Source organism: Vitis vinifera, chromosome 18 (assembly GCF_030704535.1).
Source record: "Vitis vinifera cultivar Pinot Noir 40024 chromosome 18, ASM3070453v1".
Classification (NCBI taxonomy): domain Eukaryota; kingdom Viridiplantae; phylum Streptophyta; class Magnoliopsida; order Vitales; family Vitaceae; genus Vitis; species Vitis vinifera.
In genome coordinates, this window is record NC_081822.1 from 36,561,150 (window position 1) to 36,587,679 (window position 26,530).

At 39.2% G+C, this 26,530-nt stretch overlaps 1 protein-coding gene across 9 annotated transcripts in view; it reads right to left on the minus strand.

The window, feature by feature from the left end:
- Positions 1-965: 965 nt before the first annotated feature.
- LOC100244867 (uncharacterized) overlaps positions 966-26,530 on the minus strand; it is a 28,958-nt gene continuing 3,393 nt past the window's right edge. For 5 of the 9 annotated variants that reach the window (XM_002263630.5, XM_010667173.3, XM_059734345.1 and 2 more), the window contains 6 exons: positions 15,027-15,463; positions 14,806-14,881; positions 14,055-14,185; positions 13,875-13,945; positions 12,045-12,126; positions 966-1,320 (listed from right to left, as the gene is read on the minus strand). In XM_002263630.5, coding sequence (XP_002263666.2) covers positions 1,300-1,320; positions 12,045-12,126; positions 13,875-13,945; positions 14,055-14,185; positions 14,806-14,881; positions 15,027-15,320 — 675 coding nt within the window. In that variant the 5' untranslated portion in view covers positions 15,321-15,463 and the 3' untranslated portion in view covers positions 966-1,299. Of the gene's footprint in view, positions 1,321-12,044; positions 12,127-13,874; positions 13,946-14,054; positions 14,186-14,805; positions 14,882-15,026; positions 15,478-26,530 lie in introns of all 9 variants that reach the window. The other 4 variants (XM_010667175.3, XM_059734344.1, XM_019216698.2 and 1 more) reach the window with 2 other exon arrangements.

Consider the following 26,530-nt stretch of genomic DNA (forward strand, 5'->3'; position numbering starts at 1 on the left):
ACAATTAAGCAGCTATGCAATGTAATTCAGCTCTTTTCTATACAAAAATAACATTATTCTACTAAGGGTTTTGGTTGTGATTTCTAGATATCTAAGGTGTCATTCTCTTTACAAATTCCAATACACTATTTCTTGGAGATTTAAACAAATCATAGTAGAACAGTTATTTGTAATGGCAATTTTATTGAGATTTACATAATCAGCTCTAATGAGCTTAGACAAAAAGGCCTACTGAGTAGTATATCATTAGGGAATTGATGGGCAACCAAAATTTAACATGATGTTTGGTGTGGAGAGAGGTCTCTTACGGATTAGTTTCCAAGTCTTTTTGACGGGACAATTATTTGAGGATCTTCAAGCAGCAGATTGGGTGAAGCTTGGTTGGCAGCAAAAGTCAGAGGAGACCTTGTTTTGTCAGAAGACTCAAATGATCAAGAGCTTGAGATGGTGTTATTTCATGGTGTGCATTCACAGAGGTGATCTCCCCAAATCCTTCTCTTGTTCCCACTCAATGGTTGGTGTTCTGCTGCTCAGACCAACATGGGGTATCATTGCTTGGGAAACGGTTTGGGTGAAGATCCTCAACATTGATCAGTTGATGCAGAGGGTAGGATATTGGTGAGCTGGTGTTGTTGGAGTACAGACTCTATTCATAAAAACATAAATCTATGGGGTGACGATACAAGTTCAAACCTTTCCAAAGCAAGGACTGACTTGGTAGTTTCTTGGGGAAACTGAGCTATTACATCTATGGTGTTACCCATCAATACCCTGAACTACGCACCCTAGTTCAATTAATCACACATCCCCTGAGAAGGATATAGCAAGTCAAGAAACCCAACCAAGGAACAACTGAAACCTACATAGCATGATATTCTGCACTCCTGCACTTTTAAATTCATAGCATATTAAAGAGGGGTCTCAACAGAGAGAGAAAAAAAAAGAACTAAAAACAAGAAAGGAGGTTAAGAAGAACTGTTCTATTCATTTTGACTGATAAATTGGAAGAAAATAGACCAATTCTTTCATAAAATAATGTTGCTAAATGTCTAAGAGTTTTGAGTTTAACATTCTTTTTTCTTTATAATTTTCTGAAACATGGTTGAGAAGAAGCCTTCCTTTTCATTACAATGATAGCCAGCCCACCTTTCATGCAGAAGGTGGGATGGTTGTTTGAGGTTCAAAAGCAGTTCCCATGAAGAACAGGTGATGTGTCATCTGTACTCTTATGAATATTGATGTTAAAACATAAATCAACAGCAACTTGTACCCAAAGTATGTATTCCCAATCTGTCAATCCTACTTGAGAGGCTTCAAACCCTGCACATATCCAATAAAAGTTTCAATAACTAGACTCTTTTTTTTTCTTTTTAATTTTGGTGAAATGGAAAGCAAAAGGAAGCCATGGGGGCAACAACAATTTGAGCCAAATTGAAGACAGATTTCTTGAAAAGATGGCCATACATGTTTGTGATATAGGTATTTAAAAGAAACAAAAGGATTGAGGACCTCTTGAGAGGAAAATTGCAGACATCAAGAAAGATTATGCATGAAACAATCATTGGCCATGCTGTCAAAGTTACTTTCCAAGTTATGAGTCATAAACTAAATGAAGAGAAGAAAGAATAACAAGAGACACACAACTCATGATTTAAAAGCACACATGTCATAGCAACATCAAATAACATTAATCTTTTTTAAAATCGTAGTTTTTGTATACAAGACAATGTAGTAATATGAATTTTGTTTAGCCTTATTGTTCCACTATTATGGATCAAGGTTCTGAGTATGCTTTACTATATGTGCAAATAAAACAGTACAATGTCTACTAGAAAATATTTTTTTGCTAAATTGTGGGTCATGAAGAATCATCACAAGCAGATTGGTAAGATCCCAATATGAGGAGTTAATAGTTCATGGTTTATTCTAAATAATACAAGTCATTGACTAAGGACATAAACCTCCAAAGTTCTTCAGCTCCTTCAGCTACACATGAAAATCCATGTCCTAGCTGTAATCCTTCCATCGATGATCCTCCTATTCTTCCAAAGGTTGATATCCATAATTTACCAATAACTCTTGGTTACTACTAAAAAAGTGCATATTATTGGTGTTAATTTTTGTATATTTTACACCTATTGGGTAGAAATCATGTCTAAAACACTCAATTCACATATTATTGTTCTTGCAAAGGTTACCAGTGATTTTAAGGTGTGATTGATGTCAAAATGTGCATAAAGGAAAATAAGCTCATGAGAAGATAGTGAAGATGATGTTGCTGATGGACAAAATGTTTAAATTTGCGCAAGTAATGAAACCAGGACAAGGAGGAATGAGATCAGTAAATGGAGAAGGAAATAGCCATTTCACATGGTCATTCAAAATTTAGCCTGATCATGCCAAATGAGCCAGAGGAGGTTAAGTTGCAGGAAGTTGCAAGCAGTTGAGGACTTGAGTCTGCACCATCATATGAAATCTCACAAGAGGATGCCAAATGGTCCAGAGAGAATTCCAACTTGCTGCCAATCAACTTTTGTTTTCACATGGTCATGCAAAATTAGATCCTTTGTGTGAAATTGCTGATTTTTGGCACCAAATCTCAGATTTTTGAAATTGGAAGATTCTAAAAGGCCAATGAGATGATGCCAAATGTCCACTTCACCTTGGCCTATAAATAGGAGTTTGAAACTCTCATTTTGATTCTTTTAGATTTTTTGAAATTTCTTTTTAGCTTTTATATATTTTGGTTTTTAGCCATTTTTAGATCTTTTGTAAGAAAGTTTTCGTACTAATTTTTTTTTACATTTACTTTCATTTTCTCACTAGCCAAACATGTTGTGTAGAGTAGATCTCACAAACATGAGTGAGTAGATTTCCATTTTCTCAGAGGAAGAAGGATCTAGAGTCAAGATCCATGGTGGATTAGTCACTTAAAGCTAAGATTAAAAGGTAATTTTTATTGAATTGATTGATTGATAATGAGGAAATTTTATCTTTTAATTGCCTTGAATAAGGAATATAATGAAATCTCAATTGATTAACTGAATGCTTAATATTAGATTTAGTGAGATCATGTAGTTTCATTATAAGATCTATTAGAAGGTAGTTAAAGATGAATTGAGCTTAATTGTGAATAATTAATGAATGAAATTAGTAGGATTCCTAATTTGAGATTTTAATGAATCTAGATTTAAAGATAAATCAAATATCAGTTTAGGTAAGATTTTAAGATCTTCAACCTAACTTTTAGGGGGGGGTGATAGATATTCAGAAATTAAAAAATTCTTTTTTTTGTAATTTATGGTGTTGGGCGAGACTGTATAGTGGAGAGAGTTCGATGTCTCTCATAAGCTTCTTGGAGTGGATAGCCTCCAGATAAGGGCTGGTGGGGTTTTTTTGCTTTCTTTTTGGTTGTGAGGCTTAACTAGTTTGTATACTCCCTGTATACGTTGTGGCTTTCTGGCCTCTTATCAATATATTTTGCGCTTATCTATAAAAAAAAAAAAGATCTTCAACCTAACTTGATGAAAAATAGATCTTAATGACCCTTTCACCATAGAAATTAATTTCTAGTGAATTTGGAATCCAAGAACCTTTTCCTAAATAGATTTTGCTCTAATTTTGGTCAATTTTATCTTTTTACTTACAATCAAATTTTCTCAACTTCCATCTATAATTATTCACTATCTCATTTTTTTCATCATCATCTCAATTCTCATTATTTTCCCTCTTAATTGTCAAACAGATTCATCATCTTAATAGATAACACCTAAAGCTGCTATATTACTATAACTATTGTTAAAAACCATTTTTTATCAAGCAATTCTACTTTAGCATGATTAAGTTAGGCTATAAATTTGGTTTTGATACGACAAAATTCATTGATCACCTCTTAATAAGGGGATTAATTCGTCTGTACAACATCTTATTTCTAATTTTGTTTCTCACCACTCTCCATGTTCATCATATTGTGTGCTTCTTTTGTATCTTGTTTTTATGATCATATAATATATATTTAGACTTATCTCACTTGCACTAACAGAAAGTTCCCAAGGGTCAATCTACCCCATAAGATATATGAAAATTTTTAAAAGAATAACTAAGCAAGAAATTTGACATGGTGAGAGGATTAAATTCTTCAAAAGTTTAATTAATGATGCTATTGAAACATGTAAATTTTTTTTTTTTTTGATAAGTAAATGAATTTCATTAAAAAAGGCGCTAAAATAGCGACTCAAAGTATACAAACCTATACACCCGCCATCAAAGGCCAAAAGACAAAAAAGAAAACCGATTGCCACAGCCTACTTAGACCCCAACCAATAAATAAAATTAGCTATAGTTAGAGGGCAATCGTCTATGAACAACTTAGCCTCAGCCCATAAGGTAAGAATAAAAGAGTGTTTCAATCTCTGAATTGACAACGATTCATCCTTGAAAGCCAATCTATTTCTCTCCTTCCAAACCGTCCAAAAAATGTGAAGAGGAGCAGCTCTCCACACCTTCTTGCGATTTTTGCCCAGAAAATAACCATTCCAAGTTAGAAGGGTCTCTCTAACTGAAAAAGGCAAAACCCAAGGCACCCCAAATAGAGCAAAAAGAAGATCCCATAACTCCCTCGTCCTGGAACAATGAAGAAGAAGGTGGTTTATGTTCTCTTCTTTCTCAAGACACATAAAACATCTATTCGCCAAGGCCCATCCTCTTTTCTGGACTAGATCCAATGTTAAGGCTTTTCCCCACGTAGCCTCCCATGCGAAGAAGCTTATCTTGAGCTGCACATTCACGTTCCAAATAAAGCTTGAAGGAAACAAAGATGAACCACCCGCCTCAAGAGCTATGTATAGGGACTTAACCGAGAAATTACCGCTTTTGGTTTCAGTCCAGGATACCGTATCCTCCACATCCTCAAAAACTCTTTTACTCTGAATTCTCTCCATAAATCTTTCCGCCTCCTCAATCTCCCAGTCATTGAAAGCTCTTAAGAAACAGGGGTTCCAACCCCCCCTTCCCCCCTCAACCAAGGGAGCCCAAATATCTGCCACCCACGCTTCCTTCTCAATCGTCAAAGCAAAAAGAGAGGGAAAGGTCATACACAGAGGAGACTCCCCACACCATCTATCCCTCCAAAAGCTCACCCTTCTCCCATTACCAACTATGAAAGCCAACCTATCACTCACCAACTTCCAGTCCGCCCTAATTCCTTTCCACAAACCCAACCCATGAGCCTCTCTCACTTCCCGCGAGCACCATCCCCCTCTAGCTTTTCCATACTTCCCTCTAATCACTTGATTCCACAAGGCCTCTCTTTCATTTGCGAAACGCCAATTCCACTTAGCAAGAAGAGTCTTGTTAAGGAGGGAGAGGCTTTTGACCCCCAAACCTCCTTTCGCCTTACTTAAACACACCAACTCCCATCTTACTAAATGAGGCTTATGATCCAAATTGCCCCCACCCCATAGAAAATCCCTTTGGATTTTCTCTAATCTCCGTCTAACTGAGTTTGGTAAGCACAATAAAGACATTAAATAGATGGGTAAATTCGATAATGTACTACGAATGAGAGTCGCCCTTCCTCCCTTGGATAAATATTGTCTCTTCCACATAGATAACCTTCTTCGAAAGCACTCTTCCACACCATCCCAAACTGTAACTGACTTAAAAGGAGCACCCAGGGGCATCCCCAAATAGGTGGTTGGAAGACTACCCAGACTACAGCCAAAAACTCCAACAAGATCATCCATACTCTCCACCCTCCCTACTGCAATTAGTTCACTTTTTTCCAAGTTTATCCTCAATCCTGAAACCGCCTCAAACCACATAAGAAGCCAACTGAGATAAGTCAACTGATCTTGTGAAGGTTTGCAAAACACCAGAGTGTCATCAGCAAACAACAAGTGGGAAATTAGGACCCCTTCTTCGCTTCAACCTTTCACCCTACAACCAGATAAAAAATCACCCTCTACTGCCCTTTTAATGAACACACTAAAGACCTCCATAGCAATGACAAAGAGGTAGGGGGAAAGGGGATCGCCTTGCCTCAAACCCCTGGAGCTTTGAAAAAAGCCCGTAGGGGTTCCATTGATCATCACTGAGAAACTTGCAGTGGATATGCACCACTGAATCCACCTAATCCATTTCTCACCAAAGCCCATTTTCTTCATGATTGTGAGAATAAAATTCCAGTCCACTTTATCATACGCCTTCTCTATATCCAATTTGCACAAAATGTCGCTCTCATTATTCTTAAGGGTTGAATCAATGGCTTCATTGGCTATCAACACTGCATCTAGGATTTGTCTACCTTCCACAAACGCCCCTTGAGCTTTGGAGACCACCTTTCCAACCACTTTTTTTAGCCTATTGGCTAAAACCTTGGCCAGCCACTTGTACAAGCTTCCCACCAAGCTTATAAGCCTATAATCCCCTAAAGCTTCAGCCCCTACTTTTTTTGGGATTAAGACCAAGAATGTAGCATTTAGGCTTTTAACAAATTTGCCATTTTCGTAAAATTCCTTAAAGAAGCCGATCACATCAGCCTTTACGAAATCCCAAGCAAAGAGCCAAAATGCCATAGAGAATCCATCTGGCCCCGGGGCTTTGTCCCCATTACAGCCCACTAGAGCATCAAATACCTCCTCTTCCATAAAAGGAGTCTCCAATGCATTAGCATCCAAAGGCTCCAACATCTCAAACTGCAGCCCAGAAACAGAAGGCCTCCATTTCCCCGGGTTAGACAACAATGTCTTAAACGCATTGGCAATCCCTTCCCTAATATCATTCTCCTCCGTAAACCAAACTCCGTTAATCTTAATTCTGTCCACATTGTTCCTCCTCCTGTGTGCGTTGGCCATTTTGTGGAAAAAACCGGTATTTCTATCTCCCTCTTTTAGCCACACTTCCCTAGATTTTTGCCTCCACATGATTTCTTCAAGTAAGACCCATTTCTTATATTCTTCCTTCGCTTCGTTTCTAGCTTCTAGCTTTTCCAATGACAGCCTGTTGGTTTTCTCCTTTGCATCCCAATACTCCATCTGCTCTAAAGCCGTATTCTTTCTATATTCAACCCTTCCAAAGCTGTTTCTGTTCCACTCCTTCAGCTTAGCCTTCATAAATTTTAGTTTTTCAGCCAAGATAAAACTTGCGGATCCACTGAAGCTACCTTCCTCCCACCATAGCTTCAATAAATCCTTTACACCTTCCGCTTTCAACCACATGTTCTCGAATCTAAACGAGATAGGGCCTCTTCTCAAACCCCCACCGTCCATAAGAATCGGAAAGTGATCGGACACAGGTCTTAGAAGAAGAAACTGCCTCGCATCTCCAAAATGGCTATCCCACTCCTCATTAATCAAAAAACGATCCAACCTTGAAAAGGACTGGTTATCCGTTCCTCCAGTCCAAGTAAAAGGGCCCCCCACCATAGGCAGATCTTTTAACTCCAACTCTTCTATTGCTTCTGCGAACCTTCTCATAATTGAGTTCAAGCTCCCTCCTCTGCTGCTCTCTTCCGGTCTCAGAATGGCATTAAAGTCCCCTGCAACGCACCACGGCCCATTCCAAAGCCCCTTAATGGCCCCCAGCTCTTCCCAAAAACTCTCCCTCTTCCTCCTTAAAGTTGGCTCATAAACCCCTGTAAACGTCCATATAAAACCATCCTCGCAGCTCTTAAAAGTGCACGAAATGGAAAACAATCCTTTTTGCATGTCAACCAACTCCAACATCCTGTTGTCCCAAATCACCACTATTCCTCCGGCTGCACCCCTTGAGTCTACAGCTCCCCAATCAAGGAACCTGCCCACTCTTAAGCTCCGAGCAATGCCCGTTGATATTTCCTGAATCTTGGTTTCCTGAAGGCAAACCAAGTCCACCCTATTTTTCCTAATCAAGGCTTTGATCACCTTCCTTTTGTCGCAATTATTAGCCCCTCTTACATTCCAGGTGAGCATTCGGAGCTTCATTTAGACCTGCTCGTGCTTCCCCCTCCTTCTCCTCCTCCTCCACCTCCAATATAGTTCACCGTCCACTCCAATTTTCTCAGTTCTCTTTCGAATTTTGACGGCTCTAATTTCCTCCTTTTTCTACCATCTAACTTGCCTTTTTGAAGCTTCCTCTCTTTCATTCTTTTGAGCAAAAACAATATTTCCCCTTCAAATCCCTCCGTCGGCATTCCTAGATAGCGGCTAAATTTAGCCAAGCTACTGGACTGCCAACACAGATCCCCCTCTTTGCCCCTCTCCTCCTCGTCCTCTTGGGAGACTCTTTCCAAAGCCCCTACTGATAACTCCTCGGTATTCCCAGACTCTCTACCCACCAAATCCGAAACCTCAGCCTCCCTACCATCTACCAATATCATCCTTAGCGGGTCCATGACTGCTCCCCCTCCGTCATCTGAAGTTGTTCCCCGGTCGGAAACCCTAACCATGACAGCACCTTCCCCATCCCACCCAGAAGGAGTAGAAAAGAGAGAGATATCCCGTTTCCCCAAAGACAAAAAAGGAGAATGGGTTTGATTGGAATACTTGGAGGCCTCCTCCAATAATGCCTCGTTAGTGATTTCTGAGAGATTGACGGCCGGGCGAGGCGATCCCAGCTTGGACCCAAACAAATCCCCCTCCTGCTCTCCGCCACCACTGTAACACCCATCGGGAGCCCTAACCTCTTTTGCGATCTTCAAAATGGGTCAGCCCTCCCCCACCAGGCCTTTAGTAAGCTTCAGATTGGGCCGGCCCATTTTCTCTAAGCTTTTGATCCCTTGGCCCTCCACATCAGGCCCTCTTACCCAACTCGATTCACCTTGCCGGCCCAGTGGTAGATTTCCTCCAAGCCCAGAGCAAGGACTCTTCCCCCAAGCTGAAGATCGGTCTCCCGTTGACCCATCAGCCTCTGTTGCTGCTCCCAACACAGTACCAGAGGACTGAGCTTGCTTGCTGCAGCTTCCTTCACCTACTTTGTACTTCTCAGCCACTTTTGCAGGTTCCCCATACGTCTTTTCTCTCACCCTTTTGAATCCGGCGTGTGTATCTCCTTCTCCGTCATCCCTAACCTCCCGCTCCTTGCCCTTTTCTTTACTTTTCGCCGGAACCACTTCCGACAAGCCTGGTTTCACCTCCCACCATAGCTGGAGAGCATAACAAAGTGATCCCACTACTACTTGCATGGTACTCAGCCACTCTACGCCTACATATCTCACTGATATTCTGGCCCACCTTAGCTCCTTGCACTTGGCAGTGTTTTCATCCACTGCGACGAACCCCCCGCAACAGTCCCCTATCTTTCTGAAAGCTTCCTGACTCCAAAAGTGCAACGGCAATCCCACGACTCTCACCCAAACACTCTCGGCTCTCTCGCCATTTTGAGAACACCCCACTTTTGGGTCCCACCTGTCCAAATGCAGAGTCGATTCCTTGAACCATCTGCTTCCTCTTAAAAGCACCTTGTCTGCCTCATCTAAACCCCCGATATTTAACTTGTTCAATACTTAACCTTGTTTAGGGAGACTTCATATCAGAGTATCACTTGATTTAATTAGTAGATCCTTTTCACAATTAGTCAAGACATGAGATTTCTCTAGAGACAGTTTCTAATGCTTCACTACTCAAATCAATAGTAGCTTCTTCAATGAACCATCCCAGTGAGATCTATCCTCTTTGTCACAATCTCATATATAAAACCAAGCTACTGAAAATCTTCTCTCTTATTTGCCTGTGTTTGTTTTTGCTGTTATTTGTTTATCTTGCCTGGAGATTAAAATGATGAGCATCTATGATGTAGGATTTGTGAAAAAGCAAGGACTCTTTGGGTGTTGCTTTTCTCTTTGTTCGGGGTGCCGTGGGTGCTGCCAGCCACGGTGAAGGAGATGCTTTTGGGGTGGAATGGGACCTTTGTGGGTAAGAAGAGGAAGGGTGTTTGGAAAGCAAGTCCTTTGTGCCTATTTTGGACGGTTTGGAAGACAAGGAACAAAGTGGCTTTTGAGGAAATAGAGCTGTCAACTCAAAGGCTTAAGTCTTCTTTTGTTTATCTTCTTTGGTCGGAGACAAAGATGTCTATAAAAGATGGTCCCTCAACCTTAGTTGATTTTGTTGATTGGGTGGTCTCCCGTTTAGGGTGGTTTTTGGGTTGCTCCTAGGGCCTTGGCGTTCAGCTAGGGTGTGAGGGGCGTTTTTTCATTTTTGTAATTCTAGCCACTGCTTTGGTGGCTTTTTAATACAATCTCTTTATTTATCAAAAAAAAAAAAATCTATGATGCAGGATTTGTGTTCTCTCACCCCACAAGGTGTATTGTTTCTCTTCCTTAATCTTAGAACCCTACTAGTTTGATGCTACTATGCCATTACTTATCTTTTCTTACTCCTTTTTCGGATTTCCTATAGACTTTTGGCTTCCTTTTCCTTTTATCCCTACATCTTAGATCATTTAAACTCCTCTTATTTACCAGTCCTCTATTCGTTTACTTGCAAACCCTTTATATTTAATTGCCCAGGCAAGTGAAATTTCTTTCATTAGTTAATGCATTTTAGTTATATTATGGCTAGGTTTTTTTATTTCCAAACATATTGCAATTATTTATTTATTTATTTATTTATTCTCCTTCTAATGAATTGGTGTCAAGCCAACAAGGAAATTCAGAAATGATACTGCAACTCCATAACACGTGAGACTTCTCTTTTCCATGTTTCTGTTATGCCATTCTTATACTTCTTTGACAAAATGAAAGAACTTATTTATTTACTGTTATAACTCCTAAAAACATGGCATCCCAGACCCTAATAATTCCTTGGTATTTAATGACACATAGCTAGTCTATGCAAAAGATAGAGATGCCTGCCTGAAGCCCACCCTAAAGCCCATAACTAAAAATGAGCCTAGCAACAAGACCAGACATTCTCCATGTTGCAGTTCCCTCCAGTGATTTCTAGGTTTCATAAAAAACCTAGTTGGTTACTTTCAATTATGTAAATCCTAAACTCAAACCGAATAAAGATGTAGCTATCTTTCTTTCACTCATTGAGCGGAAAAGCCACCATTTAACCAGAATTTCAGTGTCGGTGGCAGAAGTCTTGCTCCTGGTAACTTTCCCAAGCATGCTAGCCAGTTTAGTTCCAAAAAAATTGAGAGCAAGACACAAGAAGGATGTGTGCTTTAAATAGTAAGTTCTGACTAAATAATTGGCTAGAGAGAACATGGAAGGAATAGAAAATACACCCCAGCATTTTATAATCAAAGAGTAATTTTATAATTCACATAATATACTTAACCAGTAAAAACTGTCCTAATAAACCAAACTCTTTCCCAAGAGTTATGGGCCAACAGACTACAAAAGAATTAGCTCTAAAAGATCTATATTTTGGGAGACAAGTGACTTCAATAAGCCATGCTAGATCCCAGTTTTTTTCTGCTGGCCTTCTTAAGATTCTTTTAGGTCCTACACAGTTGGTATTCAGTAGTTATGGAGCTGCTAAATCCAGGTGGTCTCGTAAGTTCCTCTTCATGAATAAGGAAGACATAAAACCTCAAATAGCAAAGCTTGTCTTAGTGGATTCTCTCAGACTAGCAATCACCATACAGTTTGCATGTCCTTTGGGGTACAGAAAGGGTTCCCATTCCTGAATTTTCTGACTGAGCAAAATACCATGTCAATTCATTGGATTAATATTCCATATAGATTATCACCCAATGCAACCTACTAAAACTGAGCGTTTTGTGTCTTTTAACAATCTGGCAGTTTGAACTATACTAGTTCAGTATACTAGTTCAGTATACTAGTTCCTTGTTAATCACTTATTTCTAGTCAGCAGGAGGATTGAATATATCAAAAATGGATCATAATCCTTCCGTCCTTCAAATTCCATTGGTGGGGCTGTGCACCAATGACAGACATCATGTCAACCAAATTTACATAGACAACATAACTCAGGAATTACAAGTGTGGACCTATTACTGATATTTAGACAAAAGAGTGAATCTTGAAACACAACCATGAAGTTCATGATTCCAGAATTATTATTTAGGAGAGAAGAAAGAAAGAGCTTGAGGAGTTCTACCTTCGATGTCCTCAGCTCATTCACTGCCATCCGAAGAGAATCATCAGAGAGAACCAAACGTGATAGAGCCCCGGTGCTTAATCTGTAATATTCAATAAAGACAACTTTAAGGGGTAATGTTTCATGACTATATAAGCAAATGGTCATCCACCAAACAAGAGTTAACCTTAAAGAGATTATGGAAAGAATTTCTAGTGTTGGCATATTTTGTTACAAATTTAGGGAAGCTGTAGCATGCATGCCCAATTCAAATATGCTTTATTGTGTGTTGCATGTGTATTGAAGGCCATAAAAAACAACTTCTCATGCACATGTAGGCATGGTAAGTTAGCTAGAGACCATAGGTTCACACGATGGTTAAATCCTCAATAGCCTCTTTTTCAATCTTAATTAAGTGAATCTTATCTCAAAACTGTTGAAATAGAACATCTGAGAAACAGATGCTTGATTCAATAGATCAAAGCACAATTATTTGGACAGATCCAAGACTTAACTCCTTGATCAATTCAGCTTTGAGAGACTTGGGCCAATCAAAAAAAAAAAAAAAACATGGGTCAATCAATTAATAAACCAAAGATGGCAGAATTCATGTTGGATTCTGAATCTGATTTTCACCTGTCTTGAGTTCCTCTCCTACATCTTATTGTTCATGAATTTGAGTGCTGCTTGAGGACATAGAGGAGTTAAATCTAGAGGATTCCACAATCTTTAAAACTGTATTATTATTACTGCAGATCAAGGATTCGATTTTATCTGCAAGACGAGCATCCATTTGTGAAGAGTTCTTAGATTGAGAGTGCAAGTGATCAACATTTGTGGATTCAAATTGAGGATTTAGCATAAAAGCATTCCATTAATGAATCTTTTGTGGCAACCAGACTCCTGAAAAACCCGATAAATGACTTTCAAAGGATAGCGATAGGTTTCCCACTAAGTTGGATTAGCATCCCACTGATTGGTTGAACACCATACTTATGTTCCCAAGGCCCGTCCAGAAGACTTCTACTTGGATTCCCTCATTCTGTCCATAATATTCTTGAGCATTCTAAAGATAGTAAACAAGAAAAACTGGATATGGATTTTTTACTCATAAAATAAAAATGCTTTTCTCCAACCATCTAGATATTTAAAAATTTCCACCAAGGCTAAGTTCCCAAATTCATGAGTTCTTAGGTTTCCACCCTAGTAAGAACTGGGTATGTAACTGGCCTATGCAGAATCTCATAGGCCCTAATTGACCAATCCTTATCAATTTTTGCTCCCCACAATCACACTTTAATCGAGTTTCATCCTTAGCCCCAGGACATCTCCAAAAATATGTAAGAATGATGATCTGATAAGCAACTTTATCTTCCTCACTCAAGGAGAACAATATAGTGCCATCCAAATTGTCGATATTGGAAATCCAAACATACTCTCTATCCACTTTAAGATCTTGAATTATGCGTAGGACGGCAGCTGGGAGGAATGAACCTTCTGAGAACATCCAACAATAGAGTGAATAAGGAGACAAGATCTCTGCATCACAACCCATGGACCCCCTTAAACAACCCCCTAGCCAAGCCATTAATTAAAGTAGCATGTCCCATTACCATTCCATAGTTTCAGCTATCATAAACTTGTGAATGAAAATTGATCTCCTTATCCTGATGCTTCCTATTGTGTAAGAAAACTTCAAACATATTTAAACATATTTCTACTTGCAAACTGAGGGGACCGCAACTTTTAAGAGGGAACTCAACTTTTAAGACCCTTGTTTGGAGTGTTAAATCATTTCATGATGCCCCATCTACAGACAAATAAGTAAATTCAGAGGTCAATATCATATACCCCATCAACTTTGCTGCATCTGATATAGAGCCCTCCACTGCAAAAATTAAATCCAACAAAGCTAGCATTCCCTGTACACAAAAGAAGGTAAACATGAACAAGGATTCTAACAATCCATGATTGAATTTCAAGGAAGAAACTTTTAAAGCTTTGAGAGTAAAAAAGACGGCTAGCAATGACCAAAGCGAATTTGGGATTGTTTGGGCCAATTTGTGGACCACAATCTGATGTTCTGATTGTTGATTTTGCTGGAAGAATTTGAAGAAGCTCCAGAGGAGGTGAATATGTATCAAGATCTATACTGTTCCTGACTAGTTCAAAACAATAACACAGCTACCCATCAGCATAATATAACACAGAATACAGTTTCACATTCACAGAATGCAACACTTGAATCCTATGTTTGGATCTAGGAAAACAATAAGGAAAAAAAAAATTGATAACAAAGACAATATTTTCATGTTTGGTTTGCTATGGAAAATATTGAAAGAAAATCAAATATAATTCAAATTAGTTAGAGACTTACAAATAATATAACACGAAATGTAATCTCACGTTCATAGAACACAACACCTGAACCCTAATTTTGGTTCTAGAAAAATACTAATAAAGGAAGAAAATTGATAAGGTAAATGATTTTCCCATATTTCGTTTATAATAGAAAACATTGAAAAAGAAAATCAAATATAATTCTAATTAGTTAGAGACTAATACATTCAAAATTATTTAATCTTTACATAGGAGAAGAAAAATAAGTGAAATGGGTTTAAAAAAGCATGTAAAAATAATTTATTAAATTAAATTTATTTATTATTTTCTTTTACTTTCTCTTTCCTTCAGTTTTTCTTTTTATTTTCTTTCTCTTGCTTTTCCCTCAAATTTTCCAAGAACCCAAATATAGGGAAATGCCCATTGAAATTAGCAAATTTACCTTTCAGAGCCAATAGAGTACGCAAGCGAGCTAGGGCTGATGCTCGATTTTTATGCTGTGATCTGTCCTCAACAGCCTTTAAAAACAATGAGAATTATAATTAGATTTCAAATTGTAATTTAGTTTCCTTAAATTTAGAATCATTAATTGGATCATCTACCAAGCTAGTCATTTGTGGAAATTGAAACCCTAAGATTGAATGAAAAAAAAAAAGGGGAAACCTGGGCAATAATGCCAGTCGGGAGGTGCTTGAGACGGACGGCAGATTCTCGTTTGTTGCGGTGCTGGCCACCTGGACCAGAAGACTTGAATGTACTCATTTCGCACTGTTTCATCAACTGTTCGTCTGACAACCCTAGGAATTCTCTGCTTCCACTGCCGCTGCTGCTGTTTTCACTGCTGAATGACATACGACAGCTCATTCCAAATTTTCTTCTTGCTGTTGCTACTGCAGTCAAGCTTGGGCTTGAGCTTGGAACTCTGAGAAACAATCTCCAGAGGGATTGAGCAGCCATTGCTGGAATGGGATATTCCACCCTTCTTCAATCACCAAAGAGAAAGGCCTTATAGAGTAGCAGACTGCTTCACCAGGTTCTTTGACACAGAGGAGGACCCGCAAGCTTTACAAAAGGAATTCAGCTAGAGAATAGGGCTAAATCTGGAAGCATGTAACTAAAAATTTAAAGCCATAACAAAAGAATATTCTTTACATTAAAAGACTTCTAAAATGAGATTGAACATCTCTACAGCATTCAGTTTAATCCTAATTTCCAACAAGAACTAAGCAACGAAGAACTAGAGAATAGAATTCTAACTTCAATATTAATGCCTAGAAGTATAATATGAAAATCTATGCACAACATGATTCAGAAAGACAAGCACCACTAACAGATGGACTGTGGCTGAACAAAGAATGTATTAAGCCACCATTGGCATCATTACAAACACATTCAATTCCTGAACTGGTCACTATGCAGATAAGATTTATCTCTGCAATCTGCAAAGCATGTCATTATCATACACAAGAAAGGTAAACAATTCATAACCACATAACTCAAGAGCAGGCAACAAGTGGAATATCACGGCTTCGGAATGACATATATTAGGTTCAAATGATATTTGTGTCTTCTTATTTTATTTCATCAATGTTATTATTATCTCTTGGCTGCAGCACTGCAAACAAAGAAAAGATGCAGTTACATGTAAGCTATTCTTGAGATTTAAGGCAAATGTGTCCATTTTTTTGAATGAATTAAGTGGTCATTACCATAAGGAATATAAGTATACAATACTAGGATTCAAGCTTCTGATTTTTTATACCACTGGTAGCCTCATGGAGAGTAAGTGTTGAAATAATGCCAAAGTTAGGACTTTAATTTAGGAATAAAAAAGGAGAGATCATTTAGGATATTTCCTTATGATTTAGTTTCCTAATTTTAGGAGAGAATTAAGCTAGATTGATTGTTTCTTATTCAGTCATTTGTGTATATATATGTGTATGGTGTGTACCGATTCATTATCAATAAAGGAGTTCAGAAATTCTTCATGGTATCAGAGCCAGTTTTCTGAAACCCTAATCCCTTCTGGCCACCTCTTATTCAGGCCATCACTCATTCCGGCCAAATCTTTCTGGCCATATCTCAATCCGATCATCTCTCTCTCTCTCTCTCATTCCGGCCATCAGTCCCTGTTCTCAGAGCCAAGGGAGAAAACACTTTCCAGTCAGTCGAATAGTCATCAGAAAACACTCACCGCCGGCAACTTTTCCGGTGAACTTTTCCGGTGAATTTTTCCGGCGAACTTTCCGACGACGGTTTTTTTCTACACCGCAAGGAGCGCCTGGAGGAGATCTCCAATTTGTCCCAAAGCACCGGAACCAGAAACCCATCCACGCGCCGCCCACGCGCGTTTTTCCGGCCGGCGACTGCATCTCACGCGCCGGCGCATGAGGGCGCGTGAGCCACTTTCCGGCGACGCGCTTCCTCCTCCAGGCTCGCTTGACGCCGACCAGCCACCCTTCCTACCTATTTGTGCAATCCGAGCCCTGCACGTGCCTCTTTTGGGGTTCTTTTGCTTCCGCGGGCCCTCTGATCAGATTTTCCGGCGTCCTTCGGCTATTTTTTCTCAACTCCAGTCCCTGCACGTGCCTTGAAAAGTGTTCTTCTACCTTTCCGGTCCATGACAAAATACGGAATGGCATCATCACAAGTATCCAGCGTCACGTCACCAGAATCAGGGGGCAGATCTGAAATTCCAAACCTTGGTGGCAATGATTCCTCTCCTATTCTCATCACAGGACACAAATTAAATGGCCATAACTATTTACAGTGGTCACAATCTGTGTTGCTGTTCATTTGCGGTAAAGGAAAGGATGAGTACCTCACTGGAGAAGCAGTCATGCCAGAAACTACAGAACCGGGTTTCAGGAAGTGGAAGATTGAAAACAGCATGATCATGTCATGGCTTATCAATTCCATGAACAATGACATAGGCGAAAATTTCTTGCTGTTTGGGACTGCAAAGGACATATGGGATGCAGCCAAAGAAACTTACTCAAGTTCTGAAAATACTTCAGAACTGTTTCAGGTTGAATCAGCTCTACATGACTTCCGCCAAGGAGAGCAGTCAGTTACTCAGTATTACAACACACTCACAAGGTATTGGCAGCAACTTGACTTATTTGAGACTCACTCATGGAAATGTTCGGATGATGCAGCAACATACAGGCAAATTGTGGAACAAAAGAGACTGTTCAAGTTCTTCCTAGGACTAAACAGGGAATTGGATGATGTTAGAGGCCGAATCATGGGCATTAAACCCCTGCCAAGTCTCAGGGAGGCTTTTTCAGAGGTTAGACGTGAAGAAAGTAGAAAGAAAGTGATGATGGGATCAAAAGAGCAACCTGCCCCAACATTGGATGCCTCTGCCCTTGCGGCTCGGTCATTTAATAGTAGTGGTGGAGATCGTCAGAAACGGGATAGGCCTTGGTGTGATTATTGTAAGAAACCAGGCCATTATAAGGAGACTTGCTGGAAGCTTCATGGCAAACCTGCTGATTGGAAACCAAAGCCACGGTTTGACAGAGATGGCAGAGCACACGTGGCTGCCAACTCTGAGAGCACCTCTGTTCCCGAGCCGAGTCCATTCAACAAAGAGCAGATGGAGATGCTACAGAAATTATTAAGCCAAGTTGGCAGTGGCAGTACTACCGGTGTAGCCTTCACTGCTAATCGAGGAGGAATGAGGTCGTGGATAGTAGACACAGGTGCTTCTGATCACATGACAGGAGATGCTGCCATTCTTCAAAATTACAAGCCAAGTAATGGTCATTCATCCGTCCATATTGCTGATGGTTCAAAGTCAAAAATTGTCGGGACAGGTTCTATAAAACTTACTAAAGACTTATATCTTGACTCTGTTCTCCATGTTCCAAACTTGGATTGCAATCTTTTGTCCATTAGCAAATTGGCTCATGATCTCCAATGTGTTACTAAATTCTATCCAAACTTGTGTGTTTTTCAGGACTTGAAATCGGGGAAGATGATTGGCAGTGCTGAACTGTGTTCCGGGCTCTGCCTCCTTTCATGTGGCCAATTCTCCAACCAAGTCTCTCAAGCAAGTTGCGTACAGTCTCAGAGTATGTCAGAGTCTTTCAATTCTGTGTCAAATTCTAAGGTCAATAAAGATAGTGAGATTATAATGTTACACTATTGCCTTGGTCATCCTAGCTTTGTTTACCTTGCAAAATTGTTTCCCAGATTATTTATCAATAAAAATCCAGCATCTTATCACTGTGAAATTTGTCAGTTTGCAAAGCATACTCGAACAGTATATCCTCAAATCCCATACAAACCTTCGACTGTTTTCTCTCTAGTACATAGTGATGTGTGGGGTCCCTCCCGGATAAAAAATATTTCTGGCACTCGATGGTTTGTGACATTCGTTAATGATCATACTCGGGTAACATGGGTTTTCCTTATGAAAGAAAAGTCAGAGGTCGGGCACATTTTTCAAACCTTCAATCGTATGGTTCAAAATCAATTCAATTCCAAAATACAAGTCCTCAAGTCAGATAATGCAAAGGAATACTTTACTAGTAGTCTCAGTACTTATCTTCAAAATCATGGCATTATCCACATAAGTTCTTGCGTTGACACCCCACAACAAAATGGGGTGGCCGAACGCAAGAATAGACATCTCTTGGAGGTTGCCCGGTGCCTTATGTTTTTCTCTAATGTTCCAAACTATTTCTGGGGGGAAGCTATTCTCACAGCTACCTATTTGATTAACCGTATGCCATCCAGAGTGCTTACCTTTCAATCCCCACGTCAACTTTTCTTAAAACAGTTTCCTCACACCCATGCCGCCTCTTCTGATTTACCACTCAAAGTATTTGGTTGTACGGCATTCGTTCATGTGTATCCTCAAAATCGTAGCAAATTTGCTCCTCGAGCAAATAAGTGCATTTTTCTAGGGTATTCTCCAACCCAAAAAGGGTACAAATGCTATTCTCCAACCAACAAAAGATTTTACACCACCATGGACGTCTCTTTCTTTGAACATGTCTTCTTCTATCCCAAATCTCATGTTCAGGGGGAGAGCATGAATGAACATCAAGTTTGGGAGTCTTTTCTTGATGGTGTACCTTCTTTTCACTCAGAGTCACCAAATCCTTCCCAATTCGCGCCCACTGAGTTGTCCACACCCATGCCGCCATCAGTTCAGCCAGCCCAGCACACAAATGTTCCTTCTCCCGTGACCATCCAGTCTCCCATGCCTATTCAACCTATAGCCCCACAACTTGCTAATGAGAACTTACAAGTTTACATCAGGAGGAGGAAAAGACAGGAATTAGAGCACGGATCACAGTCAACATGTGGCCAATATATTGACTCCAATTCAAGTCTTCCTGAAGAGAACATAGGTGAGGATAGGGCTAGAGAGGTGTTAATTCCCAGCATTGATGATTCTACTTTGCCAATTGCATTGAGGAAGGGTGTTAGGAGATGTACAGATCATCCAATTGGGAATTATGTTACGTATGAAGGGTTATCACCATCTTACAGAGCATTTGCTACTTCTCTTGATGATACTCAGGTTCCCAACACAATACAAGAGGCATTAAAAATTTCAGAATGGAAGAAGGCAGTACAAGATGAGATTGATGCACTTGAGAAGAATGGGACGTGGACTATCACAGATTTGCCGGTTGGGAAGAGGCCTATGGGGTGCAAGTGGATTTTCACCATAAAATACAAAGCAGATGGATCAGTCGAAAGATTCAAGGCTCGTTTGGTAGCTAGAGGGTTTACACAATCCTATGGGATAGACTATCAGGAGACTTTTGCTCCTGTTGCAAAACTGAACACTATCAGGATCCTTCTCTCATTGGCTGTCAATCAAGATTGGTGCTTGCAACAACTAGACATAAAAAATGCGTTTCTAAATGGGGACCTAGAAGAGGAAGTCTACATGGAAATACCACCTGGTTTCGAAGAAAGTATAGCAAAGAATCAGGTTTGCAAACTCCAAAAATCATTGTACGGCCTTAAACAATCTCCTCGAGCCTGGTTTGATAGATTCACAAAAGCAGTCCTGAAGCTGGGCTACAAACAAGGTCAGGCTGATCATACTCTATTTGTCAAGAAATCTCATGCCGGGAAATTGGCCATATTGATAGTCTATGTCGATGATATTATTCTATCTGGAAATGATATGGGGGAGTTACAGAATTTGAAGAAGTATTTGTCAGAAGAGTTTGAAGTTAAAGACCTTGGAAATTTGAAATATTTCCTTGGTATGGAAGTGGCTAGATCAAGGAAAGGAATCGTAGTCTCTCAAAGAAAATACATACTCGATCTTCTTAAGGAGACCGGTATGCTTGGATGCAAACCAATTGATACTCCTATGGATAGTCAGAAGAAACTTGGTATCGAGAAAGAAAGTACACCGGTAGACAGGGGGAGATATCAGCGGCTTGTCGGGCGCTTGATTTATCTCTCACACACTCGGCCAGATATTGGCTTTGCAGTGAGTGCTGTAAGTCAATTCATGCACAGCCCCACTGAGGAACACATGGAAGCAGTCTACAGGATTCTTAGATATTTAAAAATGACACCAGGGAAAGGCCTATTCTTCAGAAAGACAGAGAACCGTGACACTGAAGTATACTCAGATGCGGATTGGGCAGGAAACATCATTGACAGGCGGTCCACTTCCGGATATTGTTCTTTTGTCTGGGGAAATCTTGTTACCTGGAGGAGTAAGAAGCAATCAGTTGTAGCCAGAAGTAGTGCAGAAGCTGAGTACAGAGCTCTTGCACAGGGAATCTGTGAAGGGATTTGGATAAAAAGGGTTCTTAGTGAACTGGGACAAACGAGTTCATCTCCAATTCTGATGATGTGTGATAATCAGGCAGCTATAAGCATAGCAAAGAACCCCGTGCATCATGACAGGACCAAGCATGTTGAGATTGACAGACACTTTATCACAGAGAAGGTGACTAGTGAGACGGTCAAATTAAACTATGTTCCTACCAAGCACCAAACCGCAGACATCCTCACCAAAGCTTTACCTAGGCCTAACTTCGAAGACTTAACTTGCAAGCTGGGATTATATGATATATATTCTCCAGCTTGAGGGGGAGTGTTGAAATAATGCCAAAGTTAGGACTTTAATTTAGGAATAAAAAAGGAGAGATCATTTAGGATATTTCCTTATGATTTAGTTTCCTAATTTTAGGAGAGAATTAAGCTAGATTGATTGTTTCTTATTCAGTCATTTGTGTATATATATGTGTATGGTGTGTACCGATTCATTATCAATAAAGGAGTTCAGAAATTCTTCAGTAAGTATTCTTTTTTTCCAACTGTGCGTCAGATTTTGGTTGGAAGGAATAGAGGGCTCCCGTTCTATTTTGGGGCAGGTTAACCTATCCTCAACATTTACCAATTGCTTGAAAGCTTGGGTGTTGTCGAGGGGGCCTACTATTTTCCTTTACAATCTGTAGGAAACCATAAAATTCCTTACAACCATATTCTCCTCTTCCTCATCACTATCATTGTCACAAAAATCAAGAGTAGATTCGAGTCTGATTTGCTGCTGAATTAGAGGAAAATTAAATCAGAGAATAAGTCAACAAAGATTTTATAGATCATTGCTACATTTCAAATTTCTAATTTTATTCCATTCCTATTGTTTAGGCCTAGATTTTCTCTGTGCAGTTGTTTTCTTTTCTTGTATATTTAATGTACTCTTCAAATACCTCTGTACACCATTTATTTTTTACTGAATGAGGACAATAGATTTTCTCTGCATGGCATCAGAACCAGGTTCCCTACTAACAGTCTGTTGGTAGTGATTCTAGGAAGCTTTTAGTTTAAAAAGTGTTTTTCAAAGGTGTTTTGCAAAATTTAAGAAACACTTTTAAATATTTAAAAAAATCACTTGTAGTATTTTCTGGAGAAACACTTGATAGGTAATTTTCCTAAAAACATTTTTAAAGAAAACACTTCGAGTAGAAACACTACCAAACGCACTCTAAAGTCAACTTAAAAAAAACAACCCTCTTTTTTTTTTGTCCTTTCCTTTTTGCCTTTTATTGTTGGAACCAAAGAAGGAACTTCTCTATTTGGTTTGTCCAGAGTTTAGCCAAGAAAAATGGGAGCAGATCAAACGTCCGGAGTGATCGAATAAGAAGTTTCTGGATAATCAAGGCCAACGCCTCTTCGACAACAGCCACTTGAGAATACCACTCATCAAACTGGTGATAATCCGACAATTCAAATCACCATCCATAACCTGAACGGACAGAATTTCCTTTGCTGGTCTCAGTCAGTTAAACTGTTCATCAAAGGTCATTGGAAATTTGGCTACTTGACTGGTGAAATCAAGGCACCAAAGGAAGATGATCCAACATTTTCTACATGGATTCAGAGAATTCCATGATCATATCATGGCTGGTTAATTCCAGAGTTAGTCAGGCATATCTATTCCTTTCAAGAACAAATGATTTCTTAGATGCAGTGACTGAAATATAAACTGACTTGGGAAATTCTGCACAAGTACATGAAATAAAAACCAAAATTCATGAGACTAAGCAGGGAACTCAGTATGTAACTACATACTATAACACTCTAAGTTAGACTTTGGCAAGAATTAGGCTTATTTTATGTATCTGAGTGGATTTGTGCTAATGATAGTGCCAGGTTCAAGAAAATGTTGGAAAAGGAACGGGTATTTGAATTTCTTGCAGGGCTTAACAAGGAACTAGATGAAGTGAGAGGTCAAATCCTTGGCAAAGAGCCACTTCCCTTGATCTGAGAGGTGTTCTCTGAAGTTAGGAGAGAGGCAAGCAGGAGACATGTTATGATGGGAAATTCTGTTATTTCTACCACAACTGAAAACTTAGCTTCGGTTACTACTGCAGCTGCTGCCAGCGGTCCAAAAATTCAAAAGAGATGTGAAGAAAAAGGGAAGGTGTGGTGCAACTATTCAACAAGCCATAAGGAGACCTGCTGGAAACTTCATTGGAAACCTCCAAATCTGAAAAACAACATATTTCATGAAAGAAATGGCCGAGGAATGCAAGCAGTAGCTGAAAACCAACCTGGATATATTGATCCTTAACCATTCAGCAAGGAACAACTAGGGTACTTGTACAGGTTGATAAATGAGTCCCAGCTCTCTCAAAATCCATCACCCTCTTGCTCATTGGCCCAAAAAGGTAACTCACTGAATGCCTTACATACTTTTTGCTGAATCTAAGTCTCCTCAATCATTAGTTCTAGGACATCTAAACTTATAACCGGTTTTGCTAGTTTGTTCTCAACATATTCACCTTATTCCAATGGTTTGAGAATTAAAGTTGCTAATGGTTCTTGTAAACAGATATGGACTGAATCCATAATTTTTCTATATTATTTGAAGAGTACAATATGATATTTATAGCCTATACAAGACCTATTCAAATAGGAAACTATACAATTATCAACCTAATCTAGAATATAAATTAAATTTGAATTGCAAATCGTAATCCCAAATTTAGCTCCCTAAAACAATGAAATTTAGCTTCCTAAAATTAAGAAATTGACTAAATCAAATCTCCTAAACTAATGCAATTTTCAACACCCCCTCAAACGGGATCATAAATGTCAATCATGCCTAGCTTGCTAGTCAAGTAGTCAAATGTTTGTTTGTTTGTTTTTTTCTTTTGATAGGTAAAGAGAAAACGTGTATTAAAAAGAGAAACGCCAAAAAAGAGCTCCAAAGTACACAGGGAGCATACAAAGGGCATCAACAACACCACCCAAAAAAAAAAGGAAAAAAGAAAGAGGGACTAACAAAAAACAACACTCCTCAACGAGCCCCTATCCAATCCACAAAATCTACAATAGAGGAAAAGCTCAGAGCTATAAACAATTTGGATCATGCTCAAAGATTACAAAGAAAAACAAGTTTAATTCCTTGATTAGAAAGCTCTTTGTTATCAAACACTACTATTACTTTCCTTCCCGACTATCTAAAAAATATACAAAGGAGTTATCCGCCAAACTTTTTTCCTTTTCCTACTCACAAATGACCAGTGCCAACTTGAGAGCATTTATCTCACTAAAAAGGGCAACACCCAAGACATACTAAAAATAGAAAACAAAAGATGTTATATAGCACGTGTCTTATCAGAATAGATGAGAATGTAATCAACCGATTCTTCCTCTTCATAACAAAGAAAACATCTATTTTTCACTAACTACTCTCTCCTCTTTAAATGATCCAAAGTTAAGACTTTATCCCAAGTAGCCTCCCAGCAAAGAAGCTCATCTTAGGCGGTACCCAAGAATTCCAAATGGCAACAAAAAGGAAATTCAAAGGACCTCCTGGCTCCAAAACCTTGTATAGAGCTTTAATAGAAAATTTTCCTTTCTTTTCTCCTACTCACCAACTTATCTTCCTTATCATTGATCACCCTCCACCTTTGCAATCTCAAGAGAAACTTTCGACCACATCCACCTTCCAATCATCGAGCCCCCTAGAGAAATGGGTTGCCCAACAACCCCCACCAAAAGAAGGGCTCCAGACATCCGATACCTAAGCCTCTTTGGAAGTGGCTAGAGCAAATAAAAAAGGGAAAGAAGACCTTAGTAGTTCATCTCCACACCACTTGTCTAACCAAAATCTCACCTTCCTCCCATTACCCACAGAAAAAGCCACTCTCCTTCTCAAAAAGTCTCACTCCTTCCTTATGGCTTTCCAAAGGCCAACCTCATACCCATTTCTCACTTCGCGGGATCTCCACTCGCCATCCTCTTCCTCATATTTTCCGTTGATGACTTTTTGTCAAAAAGCCCCCCCTATTCACTACATAACACCAACTCCACTTGCACAACAATGTTGTATTGAGGGACGATAGGTGCCTCACACTCAACCCTTCCTTGCTTTTACCAAAGCAGGTTATTACCCACCAAACCAAATGGAGTTTCTGCTTTAAGGCCTCTCCTCCCCAAAGAAAAATCACCAGATTGTTGGCTATATTTAAAAAAGCTTTATTGTCATCATAAAGCTTCATTGGAGCTTCCATATTTACTCTCAACTCTAATAACCTCTTTAACCATAGAAGTTCGCACATTCCTTGAGTAACAACCCTATGTTCTGCTTATGCACTACTTCTCGCCACAAATGTTGCTTCTTACTGCTCTACATGACTAGATTTCCACCTATCATGGCACAGAAACCTAAGGTTGGCCTTCTATCATTAACAACTCTAGCCCAATCAACGTCAGTGTATGCCACAACTTTTAAATGTTCCATCCCCTTTGAAGGGTAGATCTTTCTCAAGTGTTCTTTTTAAATACCCAAGTATTTTACGTATAGCTTCCATGTGTGCACACTCACAGAAAATGCTATATTAAGCCTCGTGTGTGATAAATGGATAAGCTCACCTACTAGTCGTTGATAACATTCCCTATCTACTATTTTGTTCTTCTCGGATGGTCAAAGTTTCAGATTTGGTTCAATTGGAACAGCTCCCAATTTGTAGTCAAGCATTCCTACGTCTTGTAACAAGTCAAGCAGATACTTTCTTTGTGAAACTAAAATTCCTCTACTTGATCAAGCTATCCCCATTCCAAGAAGATATCGTAAAGGACCCAAGTCCTTTATCTCAAATTCTTTGATAGCAATGTTTTAAGTTGTCCAATCTTGACTTCATCATTTCCAGTGAGGATATATCATTCATAGAATGCTTGAAGAATAAGGTGTGATCCATCAAACTTTGAGAGAAGTCAAAGGCCTAAATGGACTTTGAAAATCTATCAAATCATGTTGTCAATGACTATTTTAAGTCGTAGAGAGATCTATTTAATTTACACACATTTCCTTTTCTTTTAGAGTTCTCAAAAGTTAGGGGCAGTAGCATGTAAATTTCCTCCTCAAGTTCTTCGTTAAGAAGTGCATTCTTGATGATGAAGAGACCAAACAAGATTAGTTGTAAGACAAAGCAAAACTCTAACCATATTTATCTTAACCACTGGTGTAAATGTTTGTTGGTAATCAATACCATATATTTGTGCGTAGCCTTTTGCAACTAGTCTCACCTTCTACCTTTCAATAATTCCATCAGCTTTATACTTGACTGTGAAAACCCACTTACATTATGAGTGAAAGCTTTGAAAGATGGTGAGACTCTATGAAAAGACACAAAATTTGATATAGGATGAAGATTGCATGA